The sequence below is a fragment of the Callorhinchus milii genome, unplaced genomic scaffold, assembly GCF_018977255.1.
Source record: "Callorhinchus milii isolate IMCB2004 unplaced genomic scaffold, IMCB_Cmil_1.0 Scaffold3, whole genome shotgun sequence".
In the NCBI taxonomy this organism is placed as follows: domain Eukaryota; kingdom Metazoa; phylum Chordata; class Chondrichthyes; order Chimaeriformes; family Callorhinchidae; genus Callorhinchus; species Callorhinchus milii.
The window spans coordinates 85,102,769-85,122,640 of record NW_024704744.1 but is presented as its reverse complement, the minus strand read 5'-3'; the positions used below and the strand labels follow the sequence as shown (position 1 = coordinate 85,122,640).

Genomic DNA, 19,872 nt, shown 5'->3' with positions numbered 1-19,872 from the left:
TCTCTTCTCTGTGTAATTGACCAGAAGACATTAAGTACCTTCTTACCTCGTGTTTTAACGTGCTCTTACATCAAGGATTACAGCAGTAACTGAGGAAAGAACAGATCTGTAAAATATTAAAACTATTTCAAAATGAATTTAGGAACCCAAATGTATAAATGTATATCCCTGTATGTTGGCTTTTTGTGTAAAATAATCTTGCATTGTTTGCTCAGAGATATAATTCAATGCACTTTAGGTATGCATTGCAAAACTGGGATTGGTGAAAGAATTGGGATTTGTAGATTACAGCTATAATTCAGTTGTTCTTCTCTTTCCCGCCTCTCTATCCCAAGAAAATATATTGTATAATTTCACTGTCAACTTATTTTGTTTTTAAGAATTCTCTGTCTTTCTCATGGTATTTTACAAACTTGCATTGTCTTTAGACTATTGACTTTGAATTGCATGGAATTTTGGAAAATTCATAAAATTAATAATAAAGAATTTATTCTTAACTTGACAGCTGTCTTTCATAGTTTTATTCAATAACTTGGAAGATCAACTTTAAAATTAAGACTCCATTTAAGAATTTTCCAAGATTCTACACGATCTTAAATTTTAAGAGTACTGTATGGTCTTAATGCTAAGGCCCAGGCTATCTCCAATGGGAACTATTTTTCAAGAAGACAGCATTTCCCCACTGTTGCTAATGAACACAAGGTTGTTGACAGAGTGTCTTGAGATTGAGAATAAACTTGCTATAGTAGTTATAAATCGATACCATTTATAAAGTAATTACCAGGATCAGCCGATGCCATTTCTACTGGTTACCACTGTTCATTAGTGTTTGAGAGTAATTATGGGTTGCTTATAGATATGCTAAATATTTCTCTGTAAGAGTCCATTATAAATTAAATCAAACAATTGCAAGATCATTCTTTGAGAATTATAAGCACGTAGGAAGTTATAACCAAACAGATGTGAAAATCTGTTGGTGCCTGCTGTATCCAGACTGAAATTTGTTCTAGTCATTATCACATTACATCTCATTTCCATGGTTAGTTGTCTGTGTACATTTGCACACGCATGTTCGCACACGAATATACATTGTACACAGTTCAGGAAATTGCTCACATCTAAGAATGATCAGGTTCTCACAAAAAGGTATGTGAAACAATTTATTTAGTAAAGCAGGCAAAGCCTTCCTGTGAGGAATGTGAAGCAGCGGAGTCGGACAAGGTTGGGGGTGATGGGGTCACGGAGCCTGGTGCTGAAGAGGACATGAGCTGCAAAGGTAAAAGTCCACTGTTTACAGAGCCAATTTATTGTAGGTCCAAATAGCCCTTAGGATCTATCTACTACAAGAAATACAACTCAGTGTTTCAGATGGGATGTTAACTATTATTGTGGGCAGATTATGTTTGACTTTTTTGTTTTACAGATGGATGACCACCTCCAGTTTTCCAACAGTCAAGAATTTGTGACTGTGGGAATCGCAGATAACTGCCTTATGTGTATATAGATGAACAGGTGATTGCACAAGATGTGTGTGTGAGATAAGGTTACATAGGGTAATGGGTGTAAATTGCATTATGTTCAAGTAGATGTGTTTCATTTTTCATTCAATGTTGTAGAGTCCTACACATAACTTTGTGGAGAAGGGTTAGGTACAGAATTGATGTCTGCATAAGTAAAAATAGTCATAGATGTGGGGAAAGAGCTGTAACAACAACAAAATTACATTTGTAAAGTGCTTTTCACATCGGGAGGACGTCCCGAGGCGATGAACAGTCAGGGATCAGGACCCGAGCGGATGGGGGGGTGGGGGGGCAGAGCTGGGCTGAGAGAGGGCAGAAAGGTAGGAGGGTGGCCGAAGGCACGGTCGAAAAGGAAGGTATTGAGTTGTGCCTTGAAGGAGGTAAACGAGGGAGCAAGACAAAGGGATTGTGTGATGGAGTTCCAAAGGGTGGGGGCAGAGAGGCAGAAACTCCAGCCACCAATGTAATAATAATAATAACAATCCTTGCATTTGATATAGCGCTTTTCACGTCGGGAGGACGTCCCAAAGCGCTTCACAGAACACACTGTAAAGTGAATTGACTGTATATTTGTGGGCAAACGTGGCAGCCAATTGCGCACAGCAATGTCCCACAAACAGTCGTAGATTGAAAATGACCAATTTATTATTGTTTTTGTTTTTTGGAGGGATTATTATGAGGCGTGTGGAGTAAGGAAACTTGCCCAAGGTTTCGCCCTGACCTGCCTGGAATTGAACTCACGTCTCAAAGCGAGTGCTCTAAACACTGAGCGGCAGACATGGAGTAGGCCGGAGCCTGCTGAACGGAGGGACCAGACAGCTGGATAGGGGGTTAGCAGGTCAGAGATGTAGGAGGGGGCAAGGCTTTGGAGGGCCTTGAAAATGAGGAAGAGGATTTTGAATTCTATCTTCTGAGGGATGGGGAGCCAGTGGAGCTGGGTGAGGGTGGGGCTGATGGGGTGACGGACCCTGGTGCTGAAGAGGACATGAGCTGCAGAGTTCTGGATGATCTGCAGCTTGTGGAGGGAAGAGCTGGGGAGGCCAATAAGGAGGGAGTTTCCGTAGTCGATCCTTGAGGTGACGAATGCGTGTACGAGGGTTTCAATGGCCTAAGGGGTGAGGCAGGGGCGGTTTCGGGCAATGTTGCGGTGGTGGGGGAAGGCAGAGCGGGTCATGGCACAGGTATAGGAGAGAAAGGACAGTTGAGGGTTAAACAAGGCACCCAGATTCCTGACTGGCTTGGTTAGATGGAGTGTGCATCCCTGGATGGTGATGCTGCCGATGCCTGAGGTGCAGCGTGCGAGCTAATCAGGAGGAACTTAGTCTTGCTGACATTCAGCTGTAGAAAATTGGCTCTCATCCAGGACTTGACATCTGACAGACAGTAAATAGGATTAATTAAAGGAAAGTGATATAGAGCAAATAGGCAACAGTAACACAGAAATGAAGGGCTGAATGGCCTCTTTCTAGGCTTAAAATCTCTGTTTCTATGATGGGAAATATGCTCATTCAAAACTCTGCTGCCCGCATACTGACCTGGACCAAACTCCATAGCCACATCTCACCAGTTCTGGCGAGACTCCACTGGCTCCCCATCATCGATCGGATCGACTTTAAGATCCTCATTCTCATGTTCAAATCCATTCACTCTCTGCCACCTCCCTAATTCTCCGACCTCCTCACTCCTCACTCCATCACCTGGCGCTTCTGCTCGTAAACCTTCCTGTTCGACCATGCTTACCATGCCCCCCTCCCGCCGGCTCGGAGTCAGGCTCCGGCGCTGTTAAGCCATGGTTATTGTTTGGAAAAAAACTTAACTTTGAAGTATTATTAATCCTACCCTAGAAAATGAAATCAATGGAAATGCTTAATGCTGTTAACATGCAGAATGGAAATTGCTTACCTCAATTTGTGTTTATTGTTGAGGGTGATGTAGTGGTTCAAATCATCACAGCAGATTTGTGCTTGTCTATCAGTTCAGGGAGAATTGAATATTGAATATTTGTCTTTTCTAATATGCTAGGGAAATTGGGCTGAATATCAGCATAGTCTATTTACTTTGATTTAAATATTTTGTTTCCAAATTGTGTTTGAATCTTGCCTGAAGGCTGTGTGACTCATATTGAAGTGGCATAGACTCTCTGGTATGTCACCCCATTGGCCATTATTCATCTGCATTTGTTTAGAGTGAGTACTGGCAAACTAGTCGATAGTGAGAGCTATTGCAGCAAAGTTTGAACCTGCCCTCCCCCAGTATCCATACAAAAGCGGCTCAGGAATGCTGACTTGATTTCTTTTCTCGCGCATAGATGATGCTAATGGTAAAATATCCACAGTTGCCGCAGCTAAGAACAGCTAACTTGGAAACTATCAAAGATTCGATCTGATGCCTTCATGAACATTGTTGTTGTTCTTTGGATGAGATGTTAACCTGAGTCTGCTTATTCAGGTGGACACTAAAGAGCCCATATTACTCTCTCAGTATCCAGCCAACAATTCCCAAAATACAAATTGGCCATGGCTTTTTGTTTGATATTGTTACAAGATTTAACATAGGATATTTCAAATAGGAGATTGTGTGGCTTGTGTTTGAAATAGTTGTGACATGCAGTTCATAAACTACAAAAATACATGATACTGGGCAAGGCATTTCAATGTTCAAGATACTTAATCTATTTTAAGTCCTAGATTCAGGAAGGATTGCTGAACAAAATTGTGGAAATTTCAATTCCTTTCTTATTACTTGGCTTTACCCAAAATGTCAAGCATCCACAAATAAGTGTCACCTTATCTCACTTGGCAACACTGTCACCTGTAGATAAGAAGATTGTTGGTTCAAGCACCATGTCAGAGACTTGAGCTCATAGTCTGGCATTTAAGTCAAGTTCAAGGGGTCTGCATTGTCAGAGATGCAGTCTTTTGAATGAAATGTTAAGTCTAGGTCTTTTCTGCTTATTGTCAGATAGAGAGTAAAGATCCCATTACACAATTGAAAAAGAGACTTATATAATCCTTACATTTGATTTAGCTCCTAACCACATCTTCGAGATGTCTCAAAGCGCTTCACAACACATATTATAAACTGTAGTAACTATGTATTTTGTGGGAGTTCTTTCTTCTAGGCTTGGGCATTCATCTCATGGCTGTGTCTGAGACCCTACCTACAAAACCAGTCCCTACAGTTGACCGTAATTACTTGAGAAAACATTTTGGGTTGTTTTAACATGATGAGATACTTTAAAAATCCACGTTCTTTATTTTGATGTATGAATATTATTTTGATTATATTCATACATCAAAACAAAGAACTTGGGTTTTTAAACAACAAAAAAAATTACATTTGTATAGCGCCTTTCATGTCGGGAGGAAGTCCCAAGGCGCTGGACAGACAGAGTTAGGGACCCAAGCTGGGGGTGGGGGGAGGGTGTTGGGCAGGAGGGGAAGCAGGGAGATCAAAAGCGCAGTCGAAGAGGAGTGTCTTGAGACGGGTCTTCAAAGTGGCAAAGGAGGAGACGAGGTGGAGGGACAGAGGGATGAAGTTCAAGAGGGTGGGGGCAGAGTGGCAGAAGGGCCGCCCGCCAATGGTAGGGCGAGCGAGGTGGGGGACATGAAGCAGGCTGGAGCCCGCTGAGCAGAGGGAGCGAACAGGATGGTAGGGGGTTAGGAGGTTGCAGAGATAGGTGGGGCAAGACTGTGGAGGGCTTTGAAGGTGAGGACCAGGATCTTGAACCGTATCCTCTGTGTGATGGGAAGCCAGTGGAGTTGAGCAAGGATGGGGGGTGAGAGGGAGAGGACACGGGCTGCAGAATTCTGGATGATCTGCAGCCTGTGGAGGGAGGAGTTGGGGAGGCCGACAAGCAGTGAGTTTGCATAGTCAAGCCTTGATGTAATGAAAGCATGTATGAGGGTTTCGGCAGCCTCCGATGTGAGACAGTGGCAGAGCCGGGCGACGTTGCGGAGGTGGGGGAAGGCAGAGCGGGTCATGGCGCAGATGTGAGGTAGAAAGGATAGTTGAGGGTCAAACGAGACCCCAAGGTTCCAGATTGTCTTAGCAAGGTGGAGTGTGCAAACATAGATGGTGATGCTGTCGGAGCCTGAGGTGAGGAGGCGCTGATGGGAGCCAATCAGGAGAGCCTCAGTCTTGTTGACGTTCAACTAGAGAAAGTTAGCTCTCATCCAGAACTTGATGTCCGATAGACATTCAGTTAGGACAGCAGTGGTCCTGGAGTCAAGGGTGGGAGCAGAGAGATAGAGTTGAGTGTCATCCGAATACATGTGGAAGTTGACCCCATGTCTGCGGATGATGTCACCAAGAGGGAAATATAGATATTGAAGAGGAGGGGAACAAGGACAGAGCCCTGAGGAACGCCGCACAAGATGGTCCGGGGGCTACAGGAGAAGCTGTTCGTGGAGATGAAGTGAAGGTGGTGTGAGAGGTACGATCTGAACCAGTCAAGGACAGAGCCATGGAGGTTGAAGTGAGAGGAGAGGCGGTGGACGAGGATAGTGTGGTCGACGGTGCCAAAAGCAGGAGAGAGGTCAAAGAGGACGAGGAGGCAGAGGGAGCCCTGGTCGCAGATGGACAGAATGTCATTTGTCACTGTGACCAGGGCTGTTTCTGTGCTGTGGACGGCATGGAAACCCGATTGGAGGGGTTCGAGAAAGGAGTGGCGGGAGAGGAAGGAGTGAAGCTGAAAACCAACAATTTGCTCCAGGACCTTGGAGAGGAAGGGGAGGTTGGAGATGGGGCAGTAGTTAGGGAGTAGAGAAGGGTCCAGGGAGGGTTTTTTAAGGATAGGAGTGACAACAGCGTTTTTTAATGGGATGGGAACATTACCAGAGGATATGGAGAGGTTTATGATGTCAGTGAGTAGAGGGGCAAGGAGGTGGAGCGGGGAGGTAAGGTTAGGGGTTGTGATGGGGTCGAAGGTGCAGGTGGTCGATTTCATACGGCTAAAGTGGTGATGAGAGAGGAGGGGGAGACAGGTTCAAAAGTGTGGAGGGTGGTTAGGGGCTGGGGTGGGAGGAGGAGATGGGGAGGGGTTAGCAAATGCAGTGGCAGAGGCAGCTGAGCGGATTCCCTCGACTTTGAATTTGAGGAAGTCCAATATCGCCTCAGAGTTGGCATTTGAGGTGAGGATGGGCGAGGCATGAAAGGGTGGGTGGAGGAGCTGATTCGTGATGGAGAAGAGGAGCTTTGGGTCGTCCTTAGCCTCCAAGATTGTCTTGGAGTAGAACGACGATGTAGCGGAGGCAAGGGCGAAGCGGTAGGATTTGATGTGGTCCAGCCAAATCTGATGATGGACCGTTTTAAAGTATAATAACTAAAATCCTGAAAACAAATGACTAATTTTTATCAGTTGTTTTTTCTCAAGATAGGATTAAAATCTTATCAGGAGGCTTGCGTTGGATTGTAAATTTGAGTTTAATGATTGTGTTTGCAAATATCTGTACGCAGGATTATGATGGTGAATACTAATCTGTAAATCTAGGGCGAGTTAAAGTGAAAACATGAAATAAGAGCTTTGTTTTTATATAAATCTTTACGGTGGAAATCAGCGGCTCAGTACTGGATTATCTAGTGATCCGCATTTAATAATCCATTGTAATCTGTGTGGGGCTGCTTTTAATAATGTCCTTTAGCATTTTGTAATTACTGAAGATTCAAATCTTCAGTTAAATTTATACAGGGATACTTCTTGGAGCCCTTAGTAAAGTTCAAATGTACTGTTAAAATATTGTTGATCAAAGGTTGGCCAAAATGGCTGCATAATGTTATGAAAATTTGGAGAGATAAGAAATTGTTTCAGATGTTGTTAAGAAATGTTAAACGACTGTCAAAAGCTAACTCGTAATCTCAGTGGGCTGCAACTTTTCTGTTTTAATTGGCCAAAAGAGACACGTCAGCAACAGATCTGACGCACTTTCTCTTGATGGGGCTACAAGCTGAGAAAATGTCTGTATGAAGAACTCCTGTTAAATGACTGAATGCTTATTTCATTTCAGTGCTGAAGCAGTTGAACACCTTTTCACGGTAAGTCCAGCTCTTCCTACCACTTAATGTCACTTGAAAGCCATCCTGCAGCAAATACCAGTGTCCATGCTGGATAGTCAATCCTTTGGGGAGAAGCGACAGAGCCTGCATCTCATGTAATGTGCACACAATTCATACTGTGACATCTTCCAATGTGTATTCTTTATTGATAGATAGTTGGAAAGAGAAAACATGACTAAACAGCGACTATACCCTTTTAAGTTGTTAAATGGGTATTTTTCATACCCATTGTTTAATAATGTGCAGAATTGTTTCTAAAAGATAAGCTTCCTTTTTTTCAAAGGAAAATGCACTTGGTGTTTATTTGGTGTGGAATATTTTACTACAATCACATTACCAATGAAAATCACTGTCCATTTATACACATCTGATATCAAACTTGTACACATCAGGATGCTATAATTTATCGAAATATATTTAATGCAATATGCCAGTATAGACAGGATCTAATGACACTTTATTAAGGATTTTATTGCAGTGTAGTATAGCTTTCACATCATAGCTTTTTTAGTTGTAGTGTAAACTAACATTGCTGAGTGCATTTTAAGGCAGGCTTTACACAGATATTTTCCCATTTGGAAATCAGATTAGAATTTTGAACTACTTTCTTATAATAGCAACAGTAAGTACAAAATGGGATCCTGTTTTGCCTCATGCTACTAAGAAGTAGCTTAGGGACCAACTGATCTCATCAGATTTCTATAACTTAAAATCACTAATGTTGAAAAGATTTTCTTTGGTCAGCTGGGTGTCTGACACACGCAGAAACCCATTGCCATGCTTAAGAGTATCCAAACCAAAAGTACCATAGATGCACTCTACACTGAGTGTGTGCGCTCTTTCTGGAGGGACAACCCTAACTAATCCTGCAAAGTATCAGGTGCAGGCTGACAAGAGTCTAGGCTGGGGGATCCCACAATATGCATGGGGGTACAATTGGAGTTTAACCAGGTAAAACTGTGTAGCTTGCCATTTCAAATACTGCCTGGCAAGCTTCCTGCTGCTTGTTCAACTGGAACCATCATACCCATTAGGGCTTTATAATACTATAACAATCCTTGCATTTGATATAGTGCCTTATCACATCTTCAAGACGTCTCAAAGGCAGGGCTAACTGCACCGAAGTGGGAAGATTTCCTGCCCCCAATGACTGGCCTGTCTTTCCAAGTTCTGCCGATGTTCCAGGCTGTCTAGTCTGTCATTAACCAGCACTTTAAACTACTGTTGAATGGCTCAGGATCTAAACCACTGACACTAACAAGGAGAGTCGACTCATTTCCAATATACCACTGAAACCAGCTCAGCCCAAGGAGACCCAACTGTGGAAAATGTATAAATTATCACCATCCATAAGCAATGTTCTCCTGAATCCTGAACTGCGCTAGTAGCAAATAAGGCAGCAGAGGCACAATGCTCTTTGTCAGGCCACTCGATCTTTGACAATGTTGCAGTTCCATCACCCCTAGCCAACCGCACAACCTGAAACCAGTACTTTGAAACAACCAACAACAACAAAATTACATATGTATAAAGCCTTTCACGTCGGGAGGACGTCCCAAGGCGCTGGACAGACAGAGTTACGGAGCTGACGGTCGGGGTGGGGGAGGGCAGGAGGAGACGCAGGGAGATCGAAAGCACGGTTGAAGAAGAGGGTCTTGAAGATGGGTCTTGAAGATGGTGAGGGAGGGGGCGAGATGGAGGGACTGCGGGATGGAGTTCCAGAGGGTGGGTGCAGAGTACGGAAGGCCTGCCCGCCGATAGTGTGCGAAACAAGCAATTCTTATTCTCAGGACCGAAGCCATTGTATGGGAGCCCACTGTGACATGTTCAGGTTATCCAGGTTGTCTTGCTAGACTGATCTCTCTGTTGTAATTCAGTTCAGCAATGTCTCCTTGTGGCTTTAGTGGATCCGACAGCTCTTTTGTTTTGCCAATTGACTACAAATTCATGTAGCCACCTGGTTCTTGCTTTAGTACAGCTCAATCATAACCACTTGAAGCAGGCTTGCATTCTAGCTCCTCTTAGTACTTTTGTTTAAAAATGGTGTGAAGAAGGACCAGGTTGAAATGATCCATATTTTGGGAAATGTAAATGCAGGGGAGACATGCAATTCATATATTTTTCCCTCTAGTTGATAAAGATGTACACCGCTGATACTGTATATCGTTTTTAATGCTAATCCTGCTGAATGTGAAATTAGCAACTGAATCATGTGTTTAATGAGGAGATGGTTGCGCAAAGCTGATATGATTAAACACTTCTTTTAATGTCAAGAGTTCTCCTCTTTTCCCTTTAGGTTGTCTGGTCCACAATATTTCTTCATCTAGCTGTGTTTCAGCTAATAAATGAATTTATCTTTCCACTGCTGTTGTGCTGTGTTGCACCAACTTTGGGAGGTGATGTGGAGCCCTGCTTTTTAAGATGCACACCTCGTTATGTCTGCTTTCGAACTAGTTATTGATCAAGAATCCAATGGGTAATTTAAACTAGTATTTTATATCATTTAATACCTGAAAAAGTCTTTTTTAGTATTTGTAAAGTATCCAGTCCCAGGAAACATTTCATATGAAGTGTGTTTCCTTTGTATGCTTCATGAAGTTTACTTGCACCCCTCACCTTCCTTGGTTGAGAGGACAGGATTGAGAACTGCGCTGCTGTTTTAGCAAACCATCCGAATTATGCATGTGTATTATGTATTATGCATGGTTCTCCCAAATATTAATTCATACAGTTTTACTTGAGATACTTATAGAAATTTGAGCATAGGGCCCATTCAGCCCCACTGGAGCTATCTGCACGATTTAATTTACCTGCTCATTTCCTGTATCCTCATATTTTTCTTTTAAATGCTATTGACAGCTGGGTAGGCACTAATAGTAACACAAGCTTAGTTAAGTAACATCTTAACTAAGCTTTGTGTAGGGACAAAAATCCAGCCTCCCCTCTCTTTATACTTATAGTAATAGTCTTCATTTATATTACTTTCCTGCTTATAGCTGTCTTCTGTGTAATTATTGAATACAATTGTTTGTTTTGAGTGTATGTTACCTTCAAATTCTCCCTTCTTCTGGAACTCAGTTCTGACATCCCTCCACTTCTTCCCTCTCTTTCTGCTTCCAAACCCATCCAAAGATCTGTCTCTATGATTGTGCCTTCAGCTACCTCCTTCCCACCCCATGTCTCCCCCTAAGCTCGTACTCCCACTCTGTCTTTGTAAAGCAATTTGAGCCGTTCTCTCTATGTACTACATAAATGCAAATTGTTGAGTGGAGCTCAAGCCCAGTCTTCCTTTGTTTCTTGGTATTTTGTAATGGCCCAGAGAACACAGTGGGAGATGAGTTAAGAGTTTGGTCTGCAGGGCATATGTGTAATCACACACTGGTTATTGACACTTGACCTTGGTTAGAAGGTTTGGTTGATAATTCCATGTGTTCTTTGTTAATTGTCCAAGAAATTTTGTTCACATCAGCTGTATAGTACAACAATGCTTTAGTGCTTTGGATTGCATAATCACTGCAGAACTCGATCACGTTTCTTGCAAGCTAGAAATTTCCACTTCATTGTTTACTCCATTTAGCTCAGTGGTTAGAGCACTCGCCTTGCAAGTGAGAGATCTGGGTTCAATTGCAGGCTGGGCAAAACCTTGGACCAAGTTTCCTTACTCCACACACCTGATAATAATCCCTCCAAAAACAAAAACAATAATAAATTGGTCATTTTCAATCCATGACTGTTTGTGGGACACAATTGGCTGCCGCGTTTCACCCACAAATATACAGTCAATTCACTTTACAGCATATTCTGTGAAACACTTTGAGACGTCTAGAAGACGTGAAAAGCGCTATATCAAATTCAAGGATTATTATTATGTGTAGTTATCTGAAACACTCTGAAATTGATAGTCAAAAAATGATTTATAATAATCCCCAGACTAAAAATATATACCTGAGCTAAAATATAAATGCATCTAATGGGTCTCCAGTAGTGTTCATAGACATCTTTATAATTTTTATCACAGCAGGAGAACCATATCAACCCATTTTCTGAATTGCAATATGAGTCAAGATAAAATTCAACTTGGAGCTGAAAGTTCTTGTGGTGCTGTTCAAAGTAATGTTCGGTCCATTCTTTATTTTTCTTCTATTTTATAGAAAAAGATTGAGTCATTTTTCGTTCGATATTTTCAAAATACAAGAGAAATTAAGGTTTTGTGATTCAGAGCCTTTGGATTTGACAGTGAAAGCTGTGATTAATCATTTGTCACCAGCAGTGATTAGGAGTGATTATTCAGTTCCAACAAAGGTCATTTGAAGTGTGAAAAAGTTGACTGAACCAGGATCATGTCACACTGCAAAGGTTAGATATTGATCACCTTCAATGTGCCTGTGATTGCCTGGTTGAAGCTAAGCACAAAGCACTATACTGGAGTCATCAGGCACTTAAACTCAATACAGGTGTAATATCTACTCAGAATGATAACTATGCATTCATACTGGTGAAGTGCAGATACATGACACATTACTTAATGTTGCAGGTATGCTGAGTGTTTCTAGGACATTTGGTCAGTGATGACAAAGATCATTTGACTCCCACGTTCGGTAGATCTTTCTGTATTGGATGAATTTGCTTTTGTAGTGATTTGTAATTGCAGTAGCACTAAATTCTGATACCAAAATCGTGTTTTTTTTATGGAGTTCAAAGGACAAGAAGAAGACTGTGTTGGACAGGGTCCTGACCTTTATTCACTAGTTTTAACTAGGCAATTCATCATGTTTAGTTTATTAAAGATAAAACATGGCAATGCTTTTGAAATCTTGTATAGCAAAGTGTTACAGGTCAATGAGTTTAACACAAAGGGTACTTTCGGGTATGTAGGGTTTAATTAATAATACAGAAATAATATCTTAAGTACAATGTGTCTGTTTAAGTAAGATTATTTGCAGTATAAACATCCCATTTTCATATTGGATTTTGCGTACAGACGGGCTCGCCTTTGCAGGCAATTTGTGAGGAAAAGCAGCTGCATTGTCCAACTCACGATGTCTGATTCCCCTGTTCCATTCGCATAGAAGAGATCTGATTCCATAATGAAAAGAATCAATGCCACAGTTATCAGACCCAATGTCATTCCATAAAACATTTGACATAGCATAAGCACCATGAAAACAGTCAAGTTTTAATTTCTCACACACTATTGTCCAACTACCTGTTGAAGACTGGGAAATAGCTGAGATTAAGGTTGCCACTGTTGTTATTTGAGCAGCAGAGTTGTGCAAATAAATTACTATTAGTTTTTCTCGTGCATTACTTGTCTGATGATAGCAGATGGTTGTCATGTTGCTGCAAGCAACCCCCCAACCCCTGCACCCCACTCCCGCCCCCAATGTGGAGTGATATAAACTCAGCAGATGTGGCGCAAACTGACAGTTCCTCCAGCCTAGCACAACAGTGCATGCTGCTGGTCCTGCAGTTTAAAAATGGCATGAATGAACATTCACTTGTGGAAATGCAGTTGTCACAAAGAGCGTTGACTAAAATCAAGCTGTGTGTCATGACGGATGTACTGCAATGTGATTTCCCAGCATCAAACTGTAGCCAGCCGTATACTGGAGAATCTGTTTAAATCAACCACAGTGGAGAGGGGAAACTGTGGAGTGTGCAAGCTTCTTGTTCTTTAGATGGAAGTTGTTCATGGTGACCCCTTACCTCGCCATTCATGTTAGGTGAAGTTGAGCTCAGACCCTTGAGATTTTCAGTATTCAATTCTGCTCAGCTGCCAGCTTCATTATCTACTCGTGAGATTGGAACACAAAATGATGGATGTTTTCAGATTCAAGTTAGAATTGTTCCTCAGAGCTTTGTACCTAAAACGTTAACCTGCATTTATCTCTCAGATACTGATTAATGTTTTATGGCAATTACACCATTTTCTAGTTTTGTTTCAGATTTCCAGCATTCGTGTTTTTTCTTATCTCATCTTCTCCTTTGATGCCAAATTGGAGTTTTCCGCACAAATAAACCATTGTATTCATAGAGCCATTAATGTTAGTAATCTCTTGGGACTGTGGTGCAAAAAACATTATTCACCCCCCCCCTCAAAAAGTGAGCCTTTATTGTGTGATAACATCTTTATAAGTTGTATACTTAACCGGTATTTGAAGGTGTGCATAGAGCAGTTGGTCCATAAAGGTTAGTTTTGATGCCCAGATCGTGCCAACAATCTGTGAAAAAAGGTTTCTCTTTGTAAAGCTCCCTCACTGATATCCTTTTCCCTCACTGTTGTTGACACGCAGCTATTTTGGACATCCCATTTTGCAGTTGGAATGGCACTGTGGTTACCAACCCGTTATGGTTCAAAAGTCAAAATTGATTAATTGCTGCTGGTTAAGCATTAAAATGTTTGGTCTTAACCCTTGAAATATGTTCACTTTTCTGGATGTGATTGTTCTGTAGTGCTTGCTGATGAGTTTACGTGCTTAGCATTCCAACACCTTGATTTAGACACAAAAACTGCATCACCACTTGACTTGACTTTTGCTGTCTGTCATTCACCCACATTTAAACCCCTCATTGTGTGTGATTTTTCAGCCACTGACAAAGTTTATTTAAAAACTACAAATTTTCTCCCACTGCCCATTTGGGGTGGTGGGAGTCGGAAGCAAGGTAAGTGTTTCAGCATTTTATTTTATTTTCAAGTAGACTTTCAAATAGACTTTTTAAGCAAATAATGGGAAAGGTGAAACAAGATAGAAAAGCAATGAAAAGGGACATCAGGATACAGGTGCAGGTATTTTAGATTGTGTTTTCAATTTTCCTCTTAGTAATTTAGGATTATTGTACAATAGGTTAAGTGCTTTGAATCGGTATTCTACATGAAGAGTGCTATACATATGTGAAAGTTGTTGTTATTGCAGTGAAACTGTTGTTGAAGTCTGGGTCACATAACTACTGATGATTAGTGTGCTAGTGTGCATCAAAACAGAAGCTGAAAATGAATAGTTTTCAAGACCTGACCCCAATCTAAGAGTTTCAGCCACTTCTGCTCGCATACCTCTCCACAGTAAGATCCAACTACCCATTATCCTCACGCTTGGAAAGCTACACTGGCTTCTGTGGATCACTTATAAGATCTTCATCCTGACCTTTATATATTTTCCTAGCAACATAGAAGATTAAGAACAGGAGAAATTTACCCAGCCCACTCTGCCATAGTCCATTCTATGGACCACATGCTACAAACTCTCCAAATTCCACCTTCCTATCATTTATCTCTTAATGTTTTTAAATCAGAAAAATCTATCAATCGTTCTCTTAACACCCTTAACTGATTTCTCATATATGGTTTTCTGGGGCAGTGCATTCAAGGTTCTTATTGCTTCCTGTGGGAAGATATTTTTCTTCAAGTCAGTCCAAATCCCCTTTGACCTAAATTTAAAATGAGGTCCTTTCACAAATGATGAATCCAGCAAAGATATAAGTTCTATACGCTCATTTTGTCTATTCTTTTAGAATTATAAACACTTTTTTTTTCACCATTCAGTCTCAGCCTTTGACTTTCCTCCCACTCCATCCTACCACTGGTGGTTGACCCTTCAATCACTATGGCCTCTCTCACTGCAACTCTCTCTGATCACTTTGCCTTTGCTCTTTCTCCCTTCACAATCTTCTTAGAAACCTATCTCATTCACCATGATGTTGGTTTACAACCTTCCATTTTTCCTTCCTCTCCTGTCTGCTCAATACAACCTTATCATGCCCCGCTCGGGTCCTAATCCTTAACTGTTCAGCACCTTCGAACGTCCTCCCGACATGAAAGTCACTTTACAAATGTAATTTTGTATTGTGTTGTGTCTCTGTGAAGCACTAAATAAGTGCAAGATTTTATCAGATTGCGTTTGTGGCAGTTAACTTGAGGAGCTTTGAGTTTTAATTCTATAATAATAATAATCCTTGCATTTGATCTAGCACCTGATCATGATACTGTAAAGTAAATTGACTGTATATCTTGTGGGCAAAACATATTTTATGGCCCATCTAGAGGCTAACAAAGTTTTTTAAAGAATTACATCTCACTACTGTATCATAAATAGTTTGATCAGTATGTTTGAAAGCTGTATTTTTAACCAAATGGTTACTTTTGTTTTCATGTATACAGGAAGATTCGTAAGCTTCTGTCTCCGTCTGAGATGAGGAAATCTTCCAGGAGACCTTGCACTCCAGTTGCTGTGAAACATCATCCTCTATCCTTTACTTCCTCAGAGCAATACAGACATCCAGGCACTGCAGGTCCAATTGTCATCATGGACTGAACATGATCCAGCAACAGTCATTGTGGACTCAATGTGTACAAGCAGATTGATTCAACCAGGCCACCAAGTAGAAAGTGAAAGAGTGCTACTGCAGAACATATGGATTTCCTGTACTGTCTCATTTCTTTCATGGTTTTTGCATTCACTCCTTTTTTTAAAATCAATTCAATGTTGAAAAGATTGAGCAAGTGTTCAGAAACTAATGTCTTTAATTTGAGGGGGAAAATGTTTGATCACAAACTCCATTCCCCAGTAGCTAATCTTATATGTGGTTTTGTTTAGATTACTTCCTGGTGTATTCTCTAGACTGACAAATGTCTGAACAACATTGAGGACAAATATCAATAATAATAATAATCCTTGCATTTGATTGTGTTCCAGTTACATACGTTTTATTTGTGAATCAGTATTTGTTGAAATATCTGCACTTCAGTACTTGAGTGTTTTAATGTTCCTGGATTATGCTTTAGCTAAGAAACTGTTAACAATGAGTTTGTTGAGATTATGACTGAAGCTTCAGCTCCACAACATGGATGTATTGACTTTCCAATAGACAAACCAACGAATCGAAAATACGAAACGAGTATGGAAATTCAGTCAAAGCTTTCTATTTATAATCTTTATGAAGGAATAATCCATTTAAGGTTGGGCTGTGGCAGAACTTGACCTCAGTGATTCACTGATATTGGTATGTGACAGAGACGTTGAAATAATGGTGTAAAATGTGCAACATTCGTTATTTAAAGACTGTTTTTGCCAAGCAGATGGCAGGTAAGTGGTTTAATCCACTCAGGATCCTATCACTGCCATTTTGTTTTTGCCTTATGGCAAGAATTTTCTTTTGTAAATCATAGATCCTACATTGGGCTCCAGATACTTTTTTGTTTAATTTTGCAGTCATGGAGTTTATCTGACTAAGGACTAAAAGTCATCCTTTCCTAAATTGAAGAATTAACTTACAACAATCATACCAGAGGCTTTGGCCTTCGCCTGTTCAATCGCTGGAAGTTACATTTTTGGCCTATGTTGTGTTGTAGGTTGTATTTATGTAAGTAGTTTAACTTTTCCAGGGTTTATCGGTCTAGGTGGGCTGAAAATTGCGTAATGAGGTTTCCCATTGTTGTCACGGTTTCAGTTTGTATTTTCAGTGTGGCGTTTCAGTGCCATTTCACAAAATAACACTGTTTGAATTGAGACAATAAACCATGAATAGCCACTGAAACACCAATAATCATTGAATGGTTTGGATGCCAATTTTTTCCAATGTAATAATTTTCAGCAGGCCACATGAAGGATTTCTGTAGACCTAGCCAGGTCCTATTGGTTATGTTTTTATTTTCCATTGGAGCAGAGGGAGCACTTGTGAAACAAACACTTTCTCGCGTAGCAGCTGCTTTATGATGGACCGAAAGCGGCGTAAATTCCCCGAGCAGCTGTGAGCACAAAATCAACAAATATCTTTTTATCATTTTTGGTATAAACAGAATAAAAGTGGAATTCTCTATTAAGACCATAGGAGTAAGGCCTTCACAGCCCACTTTCTGCCTTTGTTGACCTTGTATCTCTGCGATTCATAGAATGTACACCTCATAGACACATGAGTGGCCATCCTAAATCCTATCCCTGGTCCCATATTTTGTCCAGTATTTTTTTGAATGAGCATATGGTTGCTAGCCCAACAACTGACTATGGCAAAGAATTCCACATTCCCACCTCTCTCTGGGTGAAAGAGTTCCTTCGAATCTCTGTTCTGAACCTCCTAGTTGTCCTTTGTGAGCTCCAAGTAATGCATTTAATTAACATCTGCTGTACTACAACTGGTTACTCAAAGTCATAGCATGGCAACTTCAGCCGTGTCTTCAGGAGACCAGGGAGGAATTGAAAAAAGAGAAACCAGAAGAAAGAGAAAGTTGTATTTTTGTAGCTGTCACTTTATATTAAAACACCATAGTAATTAATGGTAGAGACTGTTTTCAAGCAAAAATGACATCTCATTTATTCCTGCAGGCGTGAGCCAAATGACAATGTATCCGGAGGATTATTGTTCACAGCAATGAGGGAAATTCCTTTTCTTCTTGTGTGTCTTAGGACCTTTAATGGCCACCTATAAAATGAATGCAGGAGGGGATTGGAATGATGGGCCAGGAAGTAAATAAATGGTGGGAGTGTTATTTTGAACACACTCGCTACCCAATATAGTGTTGGTTACTTGCATGTTTAAAGCACTTAATCAAACTCAGAACCAGTGTAGTTTTCTCTTATCAACGCAATAACAACATGTCCTTCTCCCCAACCATTACTGAAGATTTGAGGATTGGCACATCCTTTCAATTTGCCATACTATTGCTCTCCCAATATGACAGGCTGTTCCCAATATTACTGTTTGCAATGTGAAGCATAAGTGCTTGGGCTCAAATAATAAAGAGCACTTTTTTCCAGCTGGTCTCTGCAAAGGACCACTGAGACACAGCATCACATTTTGTAGCAATTTATGTGATTTACCTCTGATCTGGCTCTCCTTAATCAAGTTTGATTGCATGCTGTTCGGCCAGTTGGAACGCAGTACTATGAAACGTCAGGCTCAAACTCGTGGCACTTTATGATGACAGTTAGGTGGGTTTCCTATTGAAATTATTCATGAAGTAGGTGACAGCACAGGGACCCCAGGAGATTGTTCAATCTTTAATACAACTTTAAAAAAAACATTTTCTTTTGAGCCCCATGCTCTTCAAACATTCTTTTGGAATTTCCTTTTTTAAGCCACATGAAATAAATAGGACACTCTTCACTTTGAATTCCATTGCAGTTTGAAGTGGAAGTGACCTCCTACACAGTTGATAAGATTTTTTTAAGACAATCTTCAAAGTGTTCAGAAATTATTGCAATTAAATCAGCTGTTCATTAAACCACAGAAGGGTAGCACTGGGATAATCTCAGACCATCTATTCATATATTACAGAAGAATAATATTTTTAAATCTGTGAGCAGTAAATGGAGGGTCATTTGGGGCAAATTTCATTTGCTACCAGCTGCCTATGTTTCAAGGATGTTTTAAGAATACCGTTCTTGTAGTAATAATTATAATAATCCTTGCATTTGATATAGCGCCTTGTCGCATCTTCTAGACATCTCTAAGCGCTTCACAGAATACACTGTAAAGTGAATTGATTGTATATTTTGTGTGCGAAACACGGCTGCCAATTGTGCACAACAGTGTCTCATAAATAGTTGCGGATTGAGTGACCAAATTATTATTATTTTATTTATATTTTCTTGAAGGATTATTATCAGGCGTGTTGAGTAAGGAAACCTGCTGAAGGTTTCGCCCTACTGGGAATCAAACGCAGGTTTCTCGCTTGCAAAGTGAGTGCTCTAACCACTGAGCTACAGAACTCCTACAAATCCATTTTTTGCACATTTCAAACTCAGGCCACTTCATTACCATCTTCTGTATCCCCACCAAGTTTGACTCACAAAATCTACCGTCAATTTACTTAACAATATTTTCTGTGAAGCGCTTTGAGACACCTCAAAGATGTGATAAGCGCTATATCAAATGCAAGTATTATTATTATATAGAGGACTGGTGCCAGGTTCCATTGGTTACAATGTTCCTTCCTCCAGGAACACCTGACTAAATTTCATATGATTAAACAGTGAAGCAACAAATAGGTGTATGAATTATAATTGAATGCTTTTTTTTTGAATTTTTTGTTTAAACTGGCTTGCAGGACTCTTAAGTTTTTTTTAATGTTTTAATTATTTTATTTCATTAATGTTTTAAGTTGGGATCAATGTATGTACATAAGCCCTACACGGTTATCTTTCCAATCACTCGTGCATTTATTGACCTTACTGGTAAGTACTCTTATCAGCATCGTTGATGTGAGTTTACACTGGGAAACCCATTGTAACATTCACATTGCCGCACCTACTAAATTTACCTGTCAAAAATCGTTCCTTCCTTCCCCCCCACCCTTTCCCATTTT

At 40.6% G+C, this 19,872-nt stretch overlaps 1 protein-coding gene across 1 annotated transcript in view; it reads left to right on the top strand.

Moving 5' to 3' along the window:
- Window positions 1-15,774, top strand: part of LOC103177994 (metastasis associated 1 family, member 3) — a 107,487-nt gene extending 91,713 nt beyond the window's left edge. The window contains exons 20-21 of the mRNA XM_042333224.1: window positions 7,526-7,553; window positions 15,730-15,774. Coding sequence (XP_042189158.1) covers window positions 7,526-7,553; window positions 15,730-15,741 — 40 coding nt within the window. The 3' untranslated portion in view covers window positions 15,742-15,774. The remainder of the gene's footprint in view (window positions 1-7,525; window positions 7,554-15,729) is intronic.
- Window positions 15,775-19,872: the final 4,098 nt, after the last annotated feature.